At 37.1% G+C, this 20,938-nt stretch overlaps 1 protein-coding gene across 6 annotated transcripts in view; it reads right to left on the minus strand.

The window, feature by feature from the left end:
- LOC111245503 (GRAM domain-containing protein 4-like) overlaps window positions 1-20,938 on the minus strand; it is a 65,838-nt gene that overhangs the window by 33,139 nt on the left and 11,761 nt on the right. For 2 of the 6 annotated variants that reach the window (XR_015321956.1, XM_086981170.1), the window contains exons 1-2: window positions 4,432-4,753; window positions 1,797-2,038 (exon numbers count right to left, since the gene is read on the minus strand). The exons of 2 other annotated variants lie outside the window; for them this stretch is intronic. Coding sequence is in view for 3 of the 4 variants with exons in the window: in XM_086981170.1 (XP_086837296.1) it covers window positions 1,797-1,955 (159 nt within the window). In the remaining variant the exon portion in view is untranslated. Of the gene's footprint in view, window positions 1-1,796; window positions 2,830-4,431; window positions 4,754-20,938 lie in introns of those variants that run through there. 2 more of the 6 variants (XM_086981166.1, XM_086981162.1) reach the window with 2 other exon arrangements.

Below are 20,938 nucleotides of genomic sequence, written 5' to 3' on the forward strand. Positions count from 1 at the left end.
TCGCCACAGTATGCAAAACAACAATGCTTTTAGTTTTATTTCGTAGCTTAAATGGGATCTCGCTCTCCCTATATGTATATATATATATATATACATATAGGATTGCCTTCGGTTCAGTATGGATGTGCGGAGATGCACCTACCATACATAGCTATTCTGTAATATTTGAGCGAGGACGCTTATTTGTTTACCCGTACACTAATAATTTCATGGTTTGGTTAATATACACTTACGATTAATTTAGTAGATTATTAGATATTTTAAATATTTGAGATATTTATTATTATTATTAGGTATTTTTGTTTTTGATATTGTTTTAAATGTTAGATATTTGTAATTATGTATTATCTACAAGTTCTAAATATTTCATATATTATTTAAGATGTATATTTTAAGATAATTTCGTTTCATTAAGTTCACGAAATCGTGCCTAAATTTTGTCAGCTCTCGTTTAAAAATCTGTCTGTTGTTGTTGAACCAACTACATATATATGTATATACATGTATGAGAAAGAGTGAGATTGTGGAAACTACCATTGATACTCGGAGCATCGCGGTACAATATGTCGATAACAGTAAATTAGTATTCTCAGTGCGCTACGGCTTCGTTTGTTGGTTGGTATCAATGTCTGATTAGATGTATAAATTATTATTATTATCTTTCGTGTATAGGCAATTCTGAAGTTAGGTCATCTGAACAAATTTTCTTTCCAGTAACGAGGCTTTGTTTTGCCTCTTCCACAGGATCGACCATTTTACAGAATAGCTGAACTCCCCCTGGGAAGTTCACTCAGCGCTGCGAACTAATACTCTGAGTTAACGTGTGGTTGTGCAATTAGATACACATATTCTAGTTTCATAGTTAATTGAAACAACGAAAGAAACTTCTCTGCTATAGCAATCATTTTCGTAATTTTCAACCTTGTCTTTTGATTTGATGTCAATGATGGGATGGATTGAGTCCGTCTTTGCGTTATAATAGCATAACCTACTTGATTTATAAGTTGAAAATGGATAAAGGTTGTTTTAGGTAAAACGACGCGGCATGAGGTGAATGGAGAGCTGCACATACAATCGTATAATCCTGCGTTCGATTCCCTAACGAGGCTCAGAGATTCTTCAAACTCTATTTGGAGTCTTGATTTCAGCTTGCCTTGCAGCTGCGTTTTGCTGAATTGAACATCAACATACTCCAGTCTCATAATATTTTTTTAGACGTTTGTGTTGTGCAGTTCGCTTGGTCATATAAAAGGCCTTAATCTACATAAGAGTAGCCGCTGTTACGCAATATTGATAATAGGTCACAATTTTAACAAGCTGATTGGTTGATGTTGCCATTATAGGTGTAGTATTTTTAAGCTTCCAGCCCTCATAAAACGAGTTTTCCTCCTTTCGTCTACATCAGCAAGCGAAACAATTCTAAGATAACTGATTATGAATTGTTTACTATCATCATCGATTTTGAATAGTCATAGGTATGTACTATATCGTTCTCAACAATTTAGAGAACACTCCTTGCAGTTTACTTGTACATATATCTAGTATTATCAGCAGACAGTTAGAATAGAGCTGATAATGAAAAATGAGCTCAAGAAGCAATTTTGAAGACGGCGATATAAGCTTGCGTATATGAAGTACAAATCTATGCATGTAAATCTTCATTAGGCCTACAGTACGTGATTGTAGTAAAAGCCCGCATAATTTTTTACTTATGAAATAGTTATTATTTAAAATAGCTTTTTTCTGCCCAACATATTCATTATTTTCTTAACTGTACTTGTAACGATCAGCATTACCAGGGTTTCGGTGCTCCTATAGTATTTTGTAGCGAACATCTCGATAGACCTACGATCACCTTTGAATGCACTTAATCCCTGAATTTGTTCCGTTGTGATAAACGATTGGTTCGCGACACAACGGGCAGTAATTTTAAATATCGGTGCTACGGAGTTCATACACTGTCTTGAGACGCCTTGTATGTCTTCTTACAGGAACGTAGGTAACTTCACTTTACTTCAATTGGGTCTGCATCAGGCGCCTTTTAACACAGTAATAGCACAACAGATTAACTAGAGGCATTACCAGCCCAATGTGCATTTACGCAGAGCTGCAACAGGATCATATCACAATTGTTTTCTTTCGGTACGCTAAGACGCATACAGGTTGGTGTCTTTAAGAACAAATGGCGTTTCGATACGATTCTGCTTCTAGTCACGCAATCACTTTTAATGTTTACGAGAATCCCTTCCAAGATATTTTTTCAAACATTTATCACGATGTAAAGATAGATGGTATCAGTCAAAAGCGAAAACATATGATTTCCACATGCATAATTCGTAATAATGATCTAGACATATCGCAGGATACTGATCCGATCACGTGTGTATGTATGGGAAGTTCGTCCTCTTCGTATGAAGTGGGTTCACCAAATTCACTAATAATATTCACTGATACTCTGATTGAGATTCCGATCAGGAAGAATTGTCTTGGCATCAACGACTGGTGGCAGCATCTGCTTTAATTCAAAGAAAGTATTGAATAAAAATATCAATAATACCACGTTTTTTATTGAATTGTTTTTTAATACACACACATAAAATGTTGACTGTTAATGAATCGTGGCATCTGAATGCGTATATAAATTATTTGTGCTATTATTATTAAAACTGGACTGTTGTCATAGATATAGTATAGCTACAATTAGAAAGCCATTGGGAGCAAAGTTATACAGTTGATCATATTGTAAGTAAAAATGCCAAAACGAAAGAGAAATAGAATCTCAAGACAGTATAAAATTCTACGATATTTTGCGTGGCTCTGGTATCAGCAAGCGCATTGCCGCGATTCTTAGCCAATCAGATTGAAGATTGGATCGACGTTTCTATATACATTTGTTTCCACTGGACTACTTGGCTGGCATCGCTTTGAACAGCGGTGACCAATCACGTCACCAAACCTCTCACCACTCTCGTCTTGAGCTACCAGTCCCAATTACATCGACGAGGAATTCTGATTCTGGAAAGGTGCACTGATGGCGCCAGTGTTTTATTTGGGGATAGATTATAGTTGTTGCCCAATTCAGTATATAAGCGGAGCGTTGATCGCAATCAACGGAGGCTTCCCCATTCCAAAATCAAAGAAGGCTGCGCACTTCAGTCAGCCGTCTCATAGATAGTATATATACCGTTTAGACATGCGTCGGATGTTTTTCAAGCGTAGAAGCTATGAAAATCATATAATTTAATTATGATGTAAATGTTTACTATTTAGCTTCTGTTTGAAACAAACTCAGAGATGTTGTATTAAGTCCCGCTAACGACACATACCAATAAAGAATAATTTTTGGATGAAGAAAACGTTTCTTAGTGCCTTCGTGGCGTAACTTGATTATCATAAATGCTTAAACAGTTTCACGGCACGGCAGTAAAAGAAAAAAACTTTTTTTTCCTACATTAAGCCGTTTATTTCGTACGGAGAGCGCAAACAACAGCCATTAGCTTAACGCACATAGGTCGTGTTTAACTGTACTTATCTCATAGTTAATTTGTGCAGTACAGATGCGTATGCTCCATTGTCTAAGAAAATCGACTTTTTTTCAGCTTATCGCGTTCAAATCCGTCCAGAAGCCCAAAATCTTTGGATATCTTACTTGCAAATTAAGTAATCTGGCAAGGAGGAACCGCCAAGTTTTGACTTTATTGTCGGAAAAAGAGCAGAGAATGTTAACTGAATACTTGCGTAGCTTTCTATCACAGTTACACATGTGCGCGATTACCACATCGTAACTTTCGTTAGAGTGAGTTTAGGCATAATAGATTGAGCCGAATTTTACGGACGTCTATGAAATAGCTATAGAATTTAGCTCGATTTACTTACACTAAAAAAAAAAGCCTTATTTACATCAAATTAGATATTTTCTTCAAAAAGATCTGGTCTTCGAATGGAAAAATGCACAACTTGTTAGCGTTAGAAGTGAGCTCGTAACATCACGTGATCGAACGGAGAAAAACTTAAATAGCACTTGCGAAATGCTTGTAGACGTTGCCTTCCGCGTTTCGTATGGTGTGCAATTTGATTTGGTTGTATCTTTGTTATAAATAGTTTCTATGAACTTAGCCAGTTTTTTTACACGGTATAATAAGAAACACGAACCTTAAAAAGCGTAATGTAGTCGAACTAGGTCATTTAACAGGGGCAGCGACGCGCGGGCTCGGGTGTGATAAGGCTCGAGACCTTTTCGGTTAGAGCTCTGTCGTCATTTAATTGTTGTCCCAAAAAGGTCATCAATAATAGTCAGTCGCAGCGATTTTAGCCACGACTCCTACTAACAGCGTTTCTCTCAATGAGTACCAATTAATATTGTATGCAACAGGAGATTTAACGAATAAGGTTAACTAATTATATAATGCATCCATCGAATCGCCTACTTACCAGGCCTTGCTGATCCCAAGTAGCTTAAATAAATATTGACTGTCATCAGCGTCATGAGAGTATTCCATCAGTTTCACAAGTTATCATAGATCACATCGTGAACGTCAAGTTTCGTATGGATGACTATAAATTACGTCAAACGTTAGGCTCAAGTAAATAATAAAGAAATTCATAAAATAATAATAATTAATTAGTTTAGAAAAGCTTTAAGCTTAAACATACGTGTTCAATACACCAAACAAATTAGATATCGGGTGTCACGCCTAGCGATCCAATGCGTCGCTCAACATTTCGCAAAGAACACCAACGCATTGAGAGCTGGTAAGAAGCCACCTGACTGACCAAACACTGATTGAGTCAGCGGGGAAGGGTCTCAATTTTCCTGGTTCGGCTGATAGGAGAGACAGAACATAACGCGCTTTACGAATAGTTTTTCTCACTTACAACGCAAACAGCCGAGTTTAAAGAAATCGTGAAAACTTTTTCAAAAGTAACCTCACGTTTTTACGGGTAGACTACTAAAGGCTGTTCTGGTCGATAATAGATACTTTTGTTTTACGCAAAGAAATCTTACACGTTTCTGTTATCGTTTATATTTTTCGACTACTAAAAAATGTTTGGCTAACATTGTCTTTATGTTTTTCATGAATTTCATGTAGAACCTTTATTACAGTTACACTCGACATAATCAAACAATGCGCACACTCATACCGAATAACTTTTCTGTAGAAAATTCCGCTAAATATGTGATAAAATCCCAATATATTTCGAAATATTCTAAATTTCAATAAGTACATTATTTTTTTTTAATAATATTTGTGAAATCATTTTATGGTTGTTATTTATTTAGCAAATGAATAGTAAATAAAAGTTGGATTATGAAACATTTTATACCAAAAAATAACGTACATAAAACAGGTAAGAGCTTGCTATTCGCAGTCACTTAAGCATTAAAACCCTTCCGAATTTAGCCGCGGTGGGATTTCCAGATGAATATACGTCGAGATAACTATTAGCACCCATTGGTTGAAACTAGCAGAGAAACACAACGTAATCAAATATGTTACTCTGTGTGAAAAAACGAAGAAAAGCAAAAATTATTTTTTTTTTAATTGAGGTACCTGTCGATTGAAGTAGGTGGCAGATTTGCCCTTCGTAGAGAGTTCGTGTCGTTGTTCCGAAAAGGGTAACGCTTCTGGCAGACCCTCCTTGTAGAAGTGTTATGAGTGAGTCAACAATTTTTTTGTTTTTACATTTCTCCCATAAATTCCACCATCATCACAACAAGCAGATGTGCCTGTCATTTAGAAACGATATTGTCGCAATGAAAACAATTTTTGTAAGAAACTTCTCAGTAGCTTAACTTTTAAGTTACGTAGTGAACAAACGCAACAATTGCAATGCATGATATATTTTGCTTTCAAACCGGTCGATTCCAATGGACGTGGATACTTACCGTTTAATAAATACTGGCTTATGGTAGCTCGTATTTTGGATCAACCATTCATTCAAATATCACCTAGGGATCGGCAAGGTCAAATGTTTTCTATTACGTAGTCGTAAAAACGACTTTCACAGTGCTGTAGATAGACAAGATTAGTGCTCAAACATAACTTCAAGCAACTTTGAATTACGAAATCAGTAATTTGAATTCAATAAACATTCTATTATAGAATTTTTGATGGATTTTGCTAACGCGGCGTTATGTTGACAACCGGAGCATCAAAGCAACAGTACTTAGCAATCACTGAATAGTATTTGTTGCTAGATGATTCAAAATAGATCAGCCATGCTCATATATATTACGAGCTTCTATTGTAAACAATCATATACGTTTGTATAGACAGCATTGTAAAGCTTATTGAGCTTCTACGTCTTTTTTGTTAGCTTTAAACCGTAGTATGAAGGTTTCAGTTAAGCATTGAGCAAACACTATTAGTTCTTTTGCTAAATCAACGTTGATACATATCAAGCAGCAGGCTATTTAATATTTGTTTCGATGGATAATTTTAAAAAAAAAACCAGAACCCCAAGCAATACTATAAATTTGTTCTTCAACTGAAAGTCAGTTGATTTTTCGATTTAACCTTGTCTCGTATGTCTAATCAACTTGGGTGTTACTACAATTACTAAACGTAATACTGTCAATACTGATCGCCACCATCCGATTTCAGCCCCCCGATAAGCACATCGGTCTGAAGAGGTGTTTATTCTGCAGAGGAAAAGTTAACCACCTCCACTATATACTAAAACCAGCATACCGCAGGTGATGCCGCTCGGCTTGAGTAACAACAATGCCCACCGAGCTGCGCTGTGTCCATAGTTTTCAGACAATCCAGATCTATGCATAAAGAATAACAAATTTATACATTTCCGCGTTGATTGACGCATATAAAGCAAGTAAGCTGAACCACTAGCCTTCATAACTGCATATAAGTGCAAAGCGACATTGCACACTTTTCTTTAGTAGTCAGTTAGAGGCATTGCTACAGTTTTAGGCGACGTAGCTCAATTTCGTTTCCGGTGCGTTTTTTGTTTGGCGATGCAAAGTTCGGTCACTGTTGTAGTAATGCAAGTCATTCGTACGCGACGTATACGAATGACTTACATTGTTGTAACCTCTCGTCAAGCGAAGCGCAGTGTGCGTCATTTTGATTCTCGTCGAAATTTCTTTTTATTCGAGTACGCAAGAGCAGTGGCCTTTTTGGTACAGTGATCAGTTAGAATTGCCCCTCGTGTGGCATTTCGCTTAACTCTTAAAGGCCGCCCGCCCCTTGGCAATGCCGCAAAGACCCGCACAGCAGATTATCGACGTGGCAAAGTTGTCTTGTTAACACGATCTGTTCAGTCAGTGTGATATTCTGTACTCTTTATTGTTAGTATCCTCATGGTTATTTTTACAGTTATTGTTACTGTTATTAATGTTATTTATATATAATCGTCTATATCTCGATATATCGTAATTCGACAGATGGCCGTAAGACTTCATATTTCGTGCGAGCTGAGTATAATTATTGCCGTTTGAGTGCAAACTAGCAATGAACCTAATTATTATGATTGCTGTAAGAATTGCTAAAAATAATAAAGAAGCGGTGTCCATGCCCACGACTGGCCCAAACGTCTATTAGGGCTTGCTGACCGGTTTCGAGATTCACCTGCATTGAAAACGCATATGCAGGAAATGTATTGCTTTGAATTGCTTATTAGAAGATTGAGTGGACCGCCTAAACGCTAAAGCCAATATACATCAAGTTGGGCTATCTCCATTTCACGCCCAGTTGTTCCTGATGTTCAGTAGGAGGCACCAGTGTCGGCCTGCATTAACGCCGAATATCCCACAGGATTCGCTTTTCCTACGTTCCATCCACGTTCGCATCCAGCAACTTTGGTAACGTTTTCGGCTGTTGACGAGGATGGCGTAGAAAGATGAGCTCTCTGGATTAAACAGCTGGTGCAAGAGGGGTGTAGTTTCAAGGAGCTGTCTTTGTTGGAAGCGTCGTCCGCAGGATTCCCTGCGGAATTTGATCACGCAGCGACTAGGTGTTCAATGCTGGCCGCCACTCTGAGAGTTCAAAAAAACGACATGGTCTTGGACTCATACGAAGGATGGGGTCGGCTTTTGTCGCAACAAAGAAAACAGAAAGCACCAGCCGAAAAGTTGCAAATCCCACTATACCACTACAATATCATCGGACATTAAACGTTTAATTTATTCAGAATACGATTTATTAGTTGTTGGGGCATTCACTAGCTAGGTAAAAACATTCTTAAATCGAGAGAAGTCGTTAGGACTATGAAGGTCTTTTCAACCCTTAGGCGCTATGAACATCCGTTGACAATTATTTTTTGGGTCAAGGATAACATATATTTAAACTTCCCTAGCATGTCGAGTGTATCATCGCTTTGTGGCAAGAAAGCCGTTTTTTTTTTGGTGACCACCAATCTCCGATAATCTAGGCACAACCTAAATCGATCCATTCATAAGAGAACGGTAGGTAAACATTAAAGCCAGAAGACGGCTTTACTACATCGTCGTCCAGCAGTTAGTGCCCTTCAACGCCAAAATATTCTATCAGAAACGTGCATACAATAGGGCTTGATTGCCGGTCGAAACCGTGTAAAGGAAAAGATGCGGTCTGGATACTTTTTTAGTTTCTCAGACAGGTTCCCATATTCGTCGAGCAATCACTATAACAGGTAAGTCCAATCAGGCCCATGTATACCTACTTCAATTTAAGGCGAACCTTGAGGATGACAAGTGGGTGCATTAGAAAGCTTCGGTATGCCTATCGTCGTGTATCTTTCAGGCCAACGCACTTTGATGCCGCTTTTCATGTAGAGAAGCTGCTTTTCGAGAATGTTTACGACAACCTTGCCTTCTGGATTCGTGGTCATCGTATTGTACGGCGCTGCTAATGTATCTACTAAGAGGTTCCGGATCCTTGCTTTTTGTAAACTGAATAGGGCCAGTGTTAAAATCTGACAATTTAGAGAGAACAAACCAGCCTTTCCTAGCTTAGGGTCGTAGCATCAACCCGGTTAGTATCGATATATACCTTTTTGTTTATTGCTTGGCACATAATTATCCTTCAGAAAGAGCTCACCGAAGTGGAAGTTACGCCATGATGCCAGTAACAACGGAAAAGCTAGCCTTCGCTATTGTTCAAATCAACATTCCACACAACATTCAGGAGCCCTTACTGAGTTTTAAGGAGTCTGGTTTGCGGTCCAAATTGAGGGCCACATGTTGAGGTGTTCCAAATGCCGAAACAGACACGGCATCCATCTGTGTTCCGGTGTCTTGCACAGGCGCACCAATTCCATACCTTCAAATTCACGCAAGCTGTTAAGCTTAGATTAGAGTCATACCTTAGTATAAGCCAGAGCCTCAAGCTTTCCAACCGCGCAAATGTGGGCTATAAAGTGCTCATACCACTTGGTACCACTTTGATTATTCGAAGCCAAATTGGTGTATTATGTCTATTCTCGACAACTGTTTTTGGGAATGCATCATCAGCTTACTTGCTAGCTTTGCTGACATATATAAACGGCGCTTGTTACCACAAAACATAAGTGCACATTTAGATTAATAGAGTTTTCTTTTTTTGTACCCGTAGATTACGTCTTCTCCATTTTAGAAGAATTCTTTTCTTTTGTAATAAGTGGTCAAACCAAATGACGCTATTGGAGTCGATCGGTGATGTTAAATTAGTGCTTACAAAAGCAAAGAGATTGCGTTTGCGATCTTGTCGCCTTGGAATAAAGATGGCCTTTTTACAGCCCAAAGTCGCCTGTAAAAACGATTATCCTTCCACCTGTATGCTAATAGTCGTAACTGCTGTAAGATTTGTAGCCTGCCTTTTAATAAATTAACAAAAACAGAAAATATAGAAATGCATTATCAACTTAGAACAACGAAATACGTCCACGTTAGGGAGATGAGCCTCTTGGTGAGACGAATTTCGAACGGGTTTTCCTGGATAGATGATATCTTACTTGAAATCACTGCTTACCCTGAAAGCGCGCTTCGTGAGATTTCATGGTGGTTCTCACGGCTTTTTATGTGCGCTCCGTATATTCTACCCCTCATCTTCTACTGGAATGCTGTTAGAGGCAGGTAAGTATACTTTATATTCGGGGAGCACCAGCTGTACATAGATACTGTAGATTTAAATAGTCTGTCTCTACACATTTAACGAACAAATCTGATAGCTTTATCGCGTCTGTCGTTATTTATTCTGTAATAAAATAGACAGTTCCCAAATACAGTGGCGATATTTGATTAAAAAAATGTTGTAGACGAGTAGTTGTTTTTACCCGAATTATAATCCACCAGTTTTTCGTATTTCCTCAATATCAAGATCTTCAAAAATTTCTTCGGAAGATAGGCTAGTTACAGTGATGTTTATATATAAAAAGGTGAAAATGCTGAGAAAAATGTAACTCAAGCTAAAACTTCCTAAAACAAACTCAAAAGATGTTCAAAGTCTAAATATTCCTTCTAGGCCGATGTTCTTTCATACATAAATATCTAATGGGCCGTCATAACTCATCTGTCGAGAACCTATCGTGGTGTATTTTTTTACAATAAGATATTATCTGTTACCGTCGACTCAGTACTCTTAGGAATAGGATAACGGTCTAGTTAATTTAAGCAGTTACTTGTTAAATTTCGGTTGTTTCACCGTAGTTATTACTTCTAAAACAATTTTCATTTGCCTACAAATCATCGGCATTGAGACCACCTAGGTTTGCAGTATGTAAGCATTCCCTTAGGTCTCCAATTCAGACTTCTCGTATTTTCACCCGGATTAGTCGAATACCGGGTCCAACAATTTTGTAGTGTGTCGAGCTTTATCACATTACTTAGAACGGTAATGCGGATCTTATAACAATGAATGGTACCATGACTTTCGAAGCAACACCGTACTTGCACATAGTTTCGTTGATTCGATCAGTTTGTACGCCTTGATGGCTCTACTTATTCAAACGAACCGTATTCCTTGAGAATTTCTGCCACTATGTACACTTGGCTATAATGCCACTTAAGATCAAAATTACGTTGACCACAGGTCTAATGCTCTGCCACGGGCTTGCTTGCCACCGTATGTTGGTGTCACGATATGTAATTATATCTAGGACAATAACACGCTACAAGGGTTTGTAAGACCTTAACATCTCTATGTACCCTCTCGGTTTTTGAAGTAATGACAAAATTATTCATAAACAAGTGATTTCTTTGACAATATAAACAATTCTATGAAATCATGGTCTGGACGACTACACCTAAAAGGAACGTGGGGGAGCGCTAATGAACCTATAACCTGTTAAACTTTATAGTTATAAAATGAAAAGGTTCAAAGTTGACACCGATCTTTTTTTTTCGATAGATAAAATTATTTTTTTCTTGTTGAAAGTCTATTTACTTCTAATTGTAGCCTTGAGAATTACCAAACTGTGAGCCTGCTTCTGTTTTTTTTGCCTTTATTTATCATGAGTAAGCATCATACTTGAATGGAAAGAAAAACTTGAGAAAGTGCTAGAGTAAATTAACTAGTAAGTAATAAAAGAAAAATAATTTTATATATATAGCAAAACCAAACAACCACTTCTAACTACGCTGAGCTGTCACAAACTGAGCGGTAGCCGAGACCCAGTCCCCAGAATGTATTTATTACGCATCATTTTTAAAGACGCTTTTTCAACAGTGTTTCTAAGATCGCCATTTGCAACAGAACAGAATTGTAAAACGTCTTGAAATGATAACAAATGACAAGCTACTTTCAAAAATACATCGATTATTGAGGATAGTAATAAGAATTCCAACAGAGGCCAGTGTGACGTACCAAATAAATTCTTATTTGTTAGAAAAAGTACATTGGCCTATCTCCGATAAAGACGTTTTTTTGGCCGCAGTCATTTAGTCATATTCATCTTATTGTCCTCACTAAACGCATAAAACAATCGCTATATATAACATTAATATATCTATGTAGAGACGATAACAGATCTGATCTAATAAAAAAAAATAGTCATTGAATTTGTTGACTATTTTGGTGATATTAACTTATCATAAAATCGAACCATTTGACTATATTGCATTCGTTAATCACCAATCTACCTATTTTTAAAAAGGGCCATTTAGAACCCGTGTAAAATTTTTGTATGGTTTATCAGATACCTAATGTTCGTGACTTGCACAGCATTAATGGCATCCTCGCTAATCAAGAACGCCCTGGATTCTGATGTTCTACACAGATCACCACAAGGATCTCCTTGTCGTCGAAGGACGTCAATTTCAGTTCCCGCTGTTACTACTGTTTGCTTCTGGCATGTATTGTTAGATTATGAGCCCCTCTGGTTTGATTCGGCTCGTCGCAATGTGTGTACAATCATCTTTGCATTTGTCTCTTTTCTGCTGGACTGCCCATTCGGTAACTGCATGATCCTATCCTTTATTCTGTCTTACCTACTTGCACTTACTGCAATTGAATTCCGGTGCACACTTGTGGAATGGTATGAGATGCATTTATCGAAGATTTGGCTCTGTGTGGCTGCAGTAATGATATGCACACTGCTTGTGGGCTTTCGGCCTTGTTATCTAACGGCCAATGGAGCACATAAATTTCAAGGAGGGATTTCTAGTGTTGTGCGACCATTGGGTAGTGTGCTGGGTCTTCTTGTGTGTGACAAGCTTGACGAAAAGGCCTCGATTCGAAGCCACATCTGTGGTAAAGGTCTTAGCCTTTCTTCTTGGCTTATCAATTTTATGATCGGTGCATGCTTCATTTTTGTTGATATAAAGTTAGCATTACAATCCTACATTTTTTCGTCAATCGCGATATCTTCGCTACTTGTTGTATATACCATCATTAGTTGCCATATGGTACCACTGTTCGATTTAAGACTGGTGGAGAAAGAAAACACGAAATTCATCGAATTATTAGCTGCCGCTATTAACTCGTGTAGAGAATCGCGCCAGCATAGCACAGTTAACACAGCTCAGGGAAAAATAAGCAGTCCATGCGTTGATGCTGCCCAAAAGTCATTTAGTAAGACAACTGGAGATTTTACTAATGGAACGGGGATAAACGACCTCGAAGTAGCAGATCTAATGAAAGTCACATCGACAAATGAAACTGAGGATGCCTTTAATCCAAATGTTACAACTAAACGAATTCTCAAGACAGATACCTCGGGTGCAAAGGTATGTAAAACGATCTCTTGAGCATTGTTCGTCTAACATTTCTAATTATCTAATTATCTTCCATAAAAGCACATTTAGATTGATCTTTCTTAAATTTGCTTTCAGTCCGTCGGTGCTGCGATGCGTTTTTTTGGAGTGCAATAAACATAAAATTGTAATAAACATAAAGCTATGCTCATATGTATATTTATTATATCGGCTGTGTCGTGGAATAATGGTCCTGCATGTTTTTGACGGTTCCAGCTTACTACTATTCTACATGTGAGCATGTTTTAAGGTAGCTAACCTAAAAAGCATTACAATAAGGTGTCACATATATATATATGAAAAATAGGCATTCTACAGGTGAGGCGTGGAGTCCCGTATTTCAAGCCTAGGTTTGGCACAAACGATTGTTTTATTGACATATTATCTCTATTGAATACTACAATCCCAGGAAATCAGAAATGTAGAAGTCAATATCGTAAGACATCGTACAAGATATACGTATCACACACAACAGAAAGAAATTCGTAAACCGTAGGAACTGCCTAGACATCTATGTTTTAACAAAATTGTTGAAAAATTGATTGACATTTAATCAGATGTAATAGTTATCGTACATAACCTATATAATTATTTATAGGAACTCTGTTACAAACCATTAGGTGGCTCTAGAAAAAGGTTAATTTGACCTAAAACGGATACCATTCGATTTTACATATACACTATGCTACTACCTTGATTCGAAATAAAAATGTTCGTAGCACCTGAACCTGTGATATTGTTATAGGTGTAAAGTCGAACGAATAACAACCCGTCAAATGATTTAAACGGATTGTTACTTGTTTTATCTTTTCAAGGCATGTCTGGTTTTTGGGATAATGTGATGTTTTCAGATACTCGTTTAGCTAGATACTCACAGCCTGCAGCTTTTCAGATGGCTAATTTTGTGGTTGCGCATGATATCTTCCGATGTAACTTCGCCGCAGTCGCGTTTTAAATAGCAAATAAAGATACAAAGGCTGTATTTCATTGGCTCTGCCTTCAAAGCCAAAGTCATCTGCAACCAATATGCAAATGAGAGCAGAGATACGGTCCTCTTTCCCAACGCCAGTTTCTGGACAATTTCAAAATGAGTACAACCTCGTAAGCTGATTTCTAAGAATCAGTTTACTTATTAGGCAAGACAAGATTCAGCAGTAGGCATCCTATCGAAATCCAAACTGCAATGACACTGTACACTTGCCTCGTATCTATCACAGATATTCGGCTGAAGACGTGAAATGTAAAGAAATTAGAAGGTTCGACGGAACATCGATGTGAAAAAGGTATAATAAATTAGCTTACATGCTATTAGTAATCATATTAACGCTGCCGGCCGGCTGGTACAAGCGCAATACCAGCTGAAGCTGGTTCACTCACTGCGATTTGTTCCAGAATCATGACTCATATAGGTAGATTATTTAAGCTTGCTATCAAAGTAAACTAAGTACATCACGTTGATTTCGTAGAAACAACATGGACCCTGTGAAATATACGAATCAAAAATAACTGGCTTGAAAAACCTATTTATTAACACGTGTATTCGACAAAAACAAAGTAATCCTTAAGCTAAATAGAATTAGTTATTGGTGCAATCAACTAGTTATTTAATGTCTAGCTAAATAGAAGAGTTAAGTGAAAACTTAGTGAAAATACGGAGTTTTCACTTTCTAGTTTTGGCAGCTACCGTGTAACTAATGTATTATTAATCAAATGTTTGCTGTATTTTACGGAGTACGCATATTCCTTTAAGGCTCGCACTGATTAAAACTTTCAGTATAAACGTAGGTTAGAAGAATACCAGATTTCAGTTCTGACATTTCTTCAAGGATGTATTTATGCTCACAGTAGAACAAGATCATCATGTGCCACGCATTAAAGAATGATGTCACCTGCATTTATTTTGCAGTATATTTCAACTTGTTCTATGTACGAACAGCAAGATTTCGTTTTTAATGCCAGACAACCATTCTCATAACATAGTCTATGGGCTTATTAAAGAAGAATAAAAATAGGCTAAATCCTGTAGCAAACTTTAATAATGTGAATATTATACACACGCAACAGTGCCGACTAAATAAGCAGACCTAGTGCCTATCATCAATACTACATCCGTAGCAATAACATCTGGGACCGGTGAAGTAGGCGACAGCGTAGATCCTATTCTACTATTTTCTAATTTGTTTCCCGTAGCAATGAAGGATGTGTCCAATTGTCAAGATCCTATACTGCTTTGATGTTAATTTAACTAATCTGATGGCTGATGTTGAATCAAGTTCAACAAGCACTACAGCACGTGTGTACACCAATAGTTATCACTGTTCCGTTTATGCACTTGTACTTTTGCAGGTATCGCGCTCCCTAATAGATTTATGCAACAACTTGGCCAATTGTTCTAAGAGAAACAATTTGGTTCGTTTTACACCCAATCAAATATCCCGTTTTAACTATTTTACTACGGTATTTATGCTTCGCCGGCTTACGTCTCAAAAATCGTGACTCAGTGATCCTGTGAGCTTGGTCAAGTTAATATCCTATTAGAGTAGTGTGTTTCAGGTATATCTCACTGGAGGCAGCTTGTAAGCACTGTTAAAGGAGAACATGCATCGTAGGCGGTTGGCCTCCTAGTCGCGCAGTCCTATTTCGCGCAGTCTTGGTTTATTCAGACTGAACGGAACCTGGGACTCTGTATGTACCATAGAACTACTACCGAGAACTAAAGCCCATGTCTCTAATGTATAAACTATTTATTTATTCGGTTTTTCGCAGTCTATATATATATATATATATATATGTATTTTGTTACGTTTTTAAAGCTCTTTCCATTCTGTGGTTACCATAATGAAATTTATTCACCATGGCTATCTTAGATCGGTACAATGACATAACAACAACCACAAATTTCTTTTTTATAAAAGAAATTTTAAAAAAGAAAAATTCATTTATCCGTTGACTACTATGAAGACTACCGAAAATTCTAGTGCTTGCAAAAATGCGCTAGTAGCTGCTGCCGAAGCTGGCTAATTGAATCATTAGATAAGATCACATAGATGCAGTTAATCAGCTTTGCAAGTTTTGTTCAGACGAACTAACACGGTTCTACATAGAAAGGTTGTACTTGTGTTACTTATTACACAGAAAGTCAATAGTACTCTAGTATATACAGGTCTCACGTATTTATGAAACGTTCAGCGGTTGCTGAAAATAGTGGGACTAACATTGCCCGCCTACCTTGTTAGTATATTTTTCCATATTAAATGTAAAGCAAGTTCAAAAGCAGGAAATGAATTTAGTAAACGATGGCACTGTACAGCTCTTACCGTAGGTAATTAAAGGAAAAGTTTTGCAACTATGTTACCAGCGTGACGTTTTGTACCATCTGGTGAACGAAGTTCTCTAGGTAGTTGCACACAGTTTCTTTAGTAAAAATTAATCATTTTTGTTAAACTGAGGGTGGACGACAGTTTATTTAATTTAATTAACAGTTTAATTTCAATATAACCACCTGGTCCAATTTTGTTTAATTTACAAAATAATTTCTTTTTAATTAAAAAAAGTTCCACTGCATATACCGCAAAGAAGTTGCAGCAAAAAATATACTACACGTTGTTCTAGATGTTCGATTGGCATTTTGATGGCATCCAAGTATTTCCAAAAGCACACAAAAACAAACCAGTTTGGACTTAGTCGCCGAAGTACAGAAAAAATGTTCGCAGCTTCAATATATCTCGCTTCAAAAAAAGGATCGAATTAGTCTACTTGTATATTTGCTAATTGACACCTCCCTACAGATTAAGAGTATGCCAAAACTTCGCTCTTCTTCGCGTAGGAAAATTCTGGTTTGAGAATGTGAGTTTATACAGGGTTTGATAGATTCTGCACTCCGTCGAAGCGTGACGTTTCAGGAAAAAGCTCTAATGTAGTTATATTATGGCGCTAGAGTAAGAGTGTAGCGGGAGCGCTTCAGACGCACCAGCTAGGCTGATGTGACAATGCATAGGTTCGTAACTAGCCCGACATGACCCAGCCAAGCTGACGTTTCCCGCTATAATCATATTTGATAGAATGGATACCACATATGTGAAGTAATTTGCACGACGTCATCAGAAAAGCCATTGATCAAAAATTGGAAGGTACCTATTCTCGATACGATATCGAGTATGGTGGCTTATATCGAACCAACTTCTACTTTTAGTTTGTCCCATTCGATTATACATGATGCCTAGTTTAGAAAACTTCCTCGTTTTAGAGCTTTAGGAGAAAAAGTAATAGTTGTTATTAATATTGTGATAGGTAAAACAATGCACTAGTTGTGTGCATGTTGGTTACTTTCAGTGTAGCATTCGAGCACCTTGCTAAATAACATCACTTGCATCGTCGACTAAAATAATACGCTCAATTCGTATGAATGTATTTATATGTATTCACACAATTCATACGCAGACATTTGCTCATTAAATACAGAACAGCCTTAGGATAGATCAGCAAGCGCCGCTGGCTCTGCACTCGTTACACTCACGGCTGGTTCTACCCATACATATTGCTGAGAGAGTGGTTCTAAGAACCATTTCGCAAACTGCGTATCTTGGACATAGCACAGCGGGGCAATATTTTCAAGTAATAAATCGGCTAGTGCTCTCTCTCAGCGCCGGCGTTTTTGTGTACCAGTTTAATAAAAGCGTCTTTGATTCTGTTTTCTCTCTCCAAACGAGTCGTTGTATGAAGTAATGAATTTCTGATCGTCGTTTCCGGTGACCGTGATCTCACAAGATTATTACCAGATAAAGTAATAACGACCCTTACCTGATCGCCACCTTGTAGACGGCAACGATGGCCACATTGTCTCGGTGGGAGGTCGCCGCTGAATGCAGTTCATTATAAAATCCCTTATTCAGCTATTGAGACAAGATTTTTATGCTCAGGACATTAATATAAATTCTATTAGTGTCCTAATAATTGCTCTGTTCTTACACAAAGAACTGGTAAAATTCCAGTCTGTAAATTTCTATAACTTTCTAAAAAGGTTTATTATTTATGGGTGACTAGCTTAATACGCTTGGTACGTGTTCTTCCTATCATTATAACAGCGACAGTATAAGCTCAATTTTGTGAAATAAAAAAATCTACTTTAGACAGTGCGGACGTGAATTATATTCGGGTAGATTACTCTGTAATAGACTGCTCTACTGCAAAATAATTTGACGCTATACAAGACTTTTTCTTATCCTTTGAATATCTCGATGTATTTATGTACACGCCTATAGCAGAATTTTTAGTTTAATAAAATGAGTCTGTGCACTTGAACCCGTGGCTCTCCGGTTGGGACACCGAGGTACCGTTTCCAAATTAACTAAACTACTAGTTTCCAGTTTTTATTTTTGCCTGTTTATTATACAAAAAATATTTTATACATGACACAGTTGGAATTAGATATTAGTAATTGAAAAGATCCTAAATTTAATTACGGCCTAGAGGCGCCGAGGTCGATTCCTAGCTAGGTGCTTAATTCCGATAAAATGATATCATTTCAGCACTGTTGCATTTAACCAGCGTATATATTATTACCCGTTATACGCTCTTAATGGTGTTTATTCTTGTACGGGTAAAAGGTTTTAGTCCCAAGCAAAAAGAAAGTGTGCAATAAGTTTACATTTATTATATTTTTTGTTTGAATTTCCGAATTGGGAAGCATCTGCAAATCATCGCCAATCGCATAGTGAATATTTAAACTTCCTATGATAAGACAACGATGCAAGTTCGAGTTGTGGCCACTGAAGCATTTTTCGTTAAATTTCGGTTACAAAATTGAAATTAAAAAAAAATCATTATTCGTTTAGTTGGCTACAGCCTTTGGGGTAAACACGTATGAATATTGAAAACAGATTTCGTGTAGCCATTTGTGTTAATGACGTAAAAATAAAAGATTTCCGTGCGCTTCGAAATTCTGTAAATTACCTTTTCTAATGGGCACGCATTGCTCTAACCTACGCCGATAATAAGGAAATTTAAAATGTTTTTGTTATATAAGTTATATTAATAGTTGATTCTGTAATAGTTACTTGTTTTCAAAAACGATTAGTTAGGATAAGTGTACATCACAGCTCGATCCTACTTAATTATTATTATGTATTTTATAAAATTCGCAAAGCCAGCATAATACAAGGCAGTAGGCGAAACTACTACTACTACCAAAAAAACCAAAAAACAAATTTATTGTGTCTGCTGATTTCTACTACTGGACAAAGTCCTTGCGCTGCCACTACCAAATCAAGATGTAAACTTCAAAATCTTTTTTCATCTTAATTTGTTAATCTGCTAGTAAATAGCTGACCGTATTGGTCTGGAGAACTTCCGCTGACTTCTTTAGATCTATGCAGTGCCTTGTATCCACGTGTCTAAGAAAGAAACAAAATATAGATAGCGTTTACAGATGATGCCATCAGCACGCTTTGTTATTTAAGACCGTATAATATCCCGTAACATATTAATCTGTTGGTCTGGCACATGTTCCAGAAAATATTTACTACGACTATTGTAGATTGCTTTTTTATCAGTGTCGACGATGCAGTATAGTTAAATAGCTCTGATACATTATAGTGATGCAATAATAATAGAAATTCAGAAATTTATAATGAATGGCTAATATAAGATGGACAACCTTAATGACATATACCAATAGCAGCCTTCAAGTCTACGATAAACGATTCATTTAAATGCTGAGTGCTTCCAAAACTCGCTTTCCAATCCTTGGCGACGAACTACGTATCAATTGGTTAGCTGTGTACTAATATGAAATTATAATACGATTCTCTCATAGATTTCTATTTAGCAAGGACTGAGTAAACGTTACCGCCAATACACTGTAAGATGTTTGTGTAGAGGCGTGCAATAAGGTCGGTTTTTTTAATGACTTTTGAGGTATCAAGCTTCTTTTGAACCTAGTTGGACAGAGAAAGCATAATAACGGCGAGTGGAGGCGAGGGCGAAAGGATCTGATTGACCTAGTCCAAATACTTGAACAGTCTGATTATACTCGGACGCGCGTCCGTAATAAATATGACGATCTATTTGGGATTGTCGAACGCGAACTCAACGGCTTTCGTGCTGGATAATGCCATACTCGTTTTTACATTTCGGCAGGAATCAATTAACTGCTGAAGCATGAGGTTCGTTACAACAAGGAACTTGAGGCCTTTTTGCAATAACGATTTTCATTTATCGCTATTATCATTATCTGAGCTTATTATCGTAGCTGAATATTTAGAAACAATGTTATTTCAAGTTACTTCAGAGCCAAAATGGCCTTCTTGGGGCCACGAAAAACTCAAACGAACAATGTACTGGTACAGTTACGTTAATAAATGAAAACAATAGTGTTACTAGCAGACCTACATAAGATCTACGAAAATTGAAAGTCTAATGAAATTCAATTACATAAACACTTTAACCTTTACGCAAGCGCGGTAATGTTGCTAACGGTAAAAGCACAAATCACGTTTTGAGCTTGAGTTTTTAAAAAGAGTATAATCATTTTTGAAAAACTGATGAGAACTTGAAAGTAAGGATAAAATTCGTAGGATAAAATAATTCTAATAATCTGAAATATACTGTATACTGTATCTTTGGATGTTCCATCTTTGAATTAATCGTTGAGTACTGCTAGATAATTAGGCTAGGTAGAGTCAGCTAATCAACAGTGTATTAAAGATGTTTTTTTAATACTAATATATCAGGCAGAAACTATAAAATACGAATTATCTATGGAAAATGTTATGA

This window comes from Varroa destructor, unplaced genomic scaffold (genome assembly GCF_002443255.2).
Source record: "Varroa destructor unplaced genomic scaffold, Vdes_3.0 BEIS01000002.1, whole genome shotgun sequence".
Classification (NCBI taxonomy): domain Eukaryota; kingdom Metazoa; phylum Arthropoda; class Arachnida; order Mesostigmata; family Varroidae; genus Varroa; species Varroa destructor.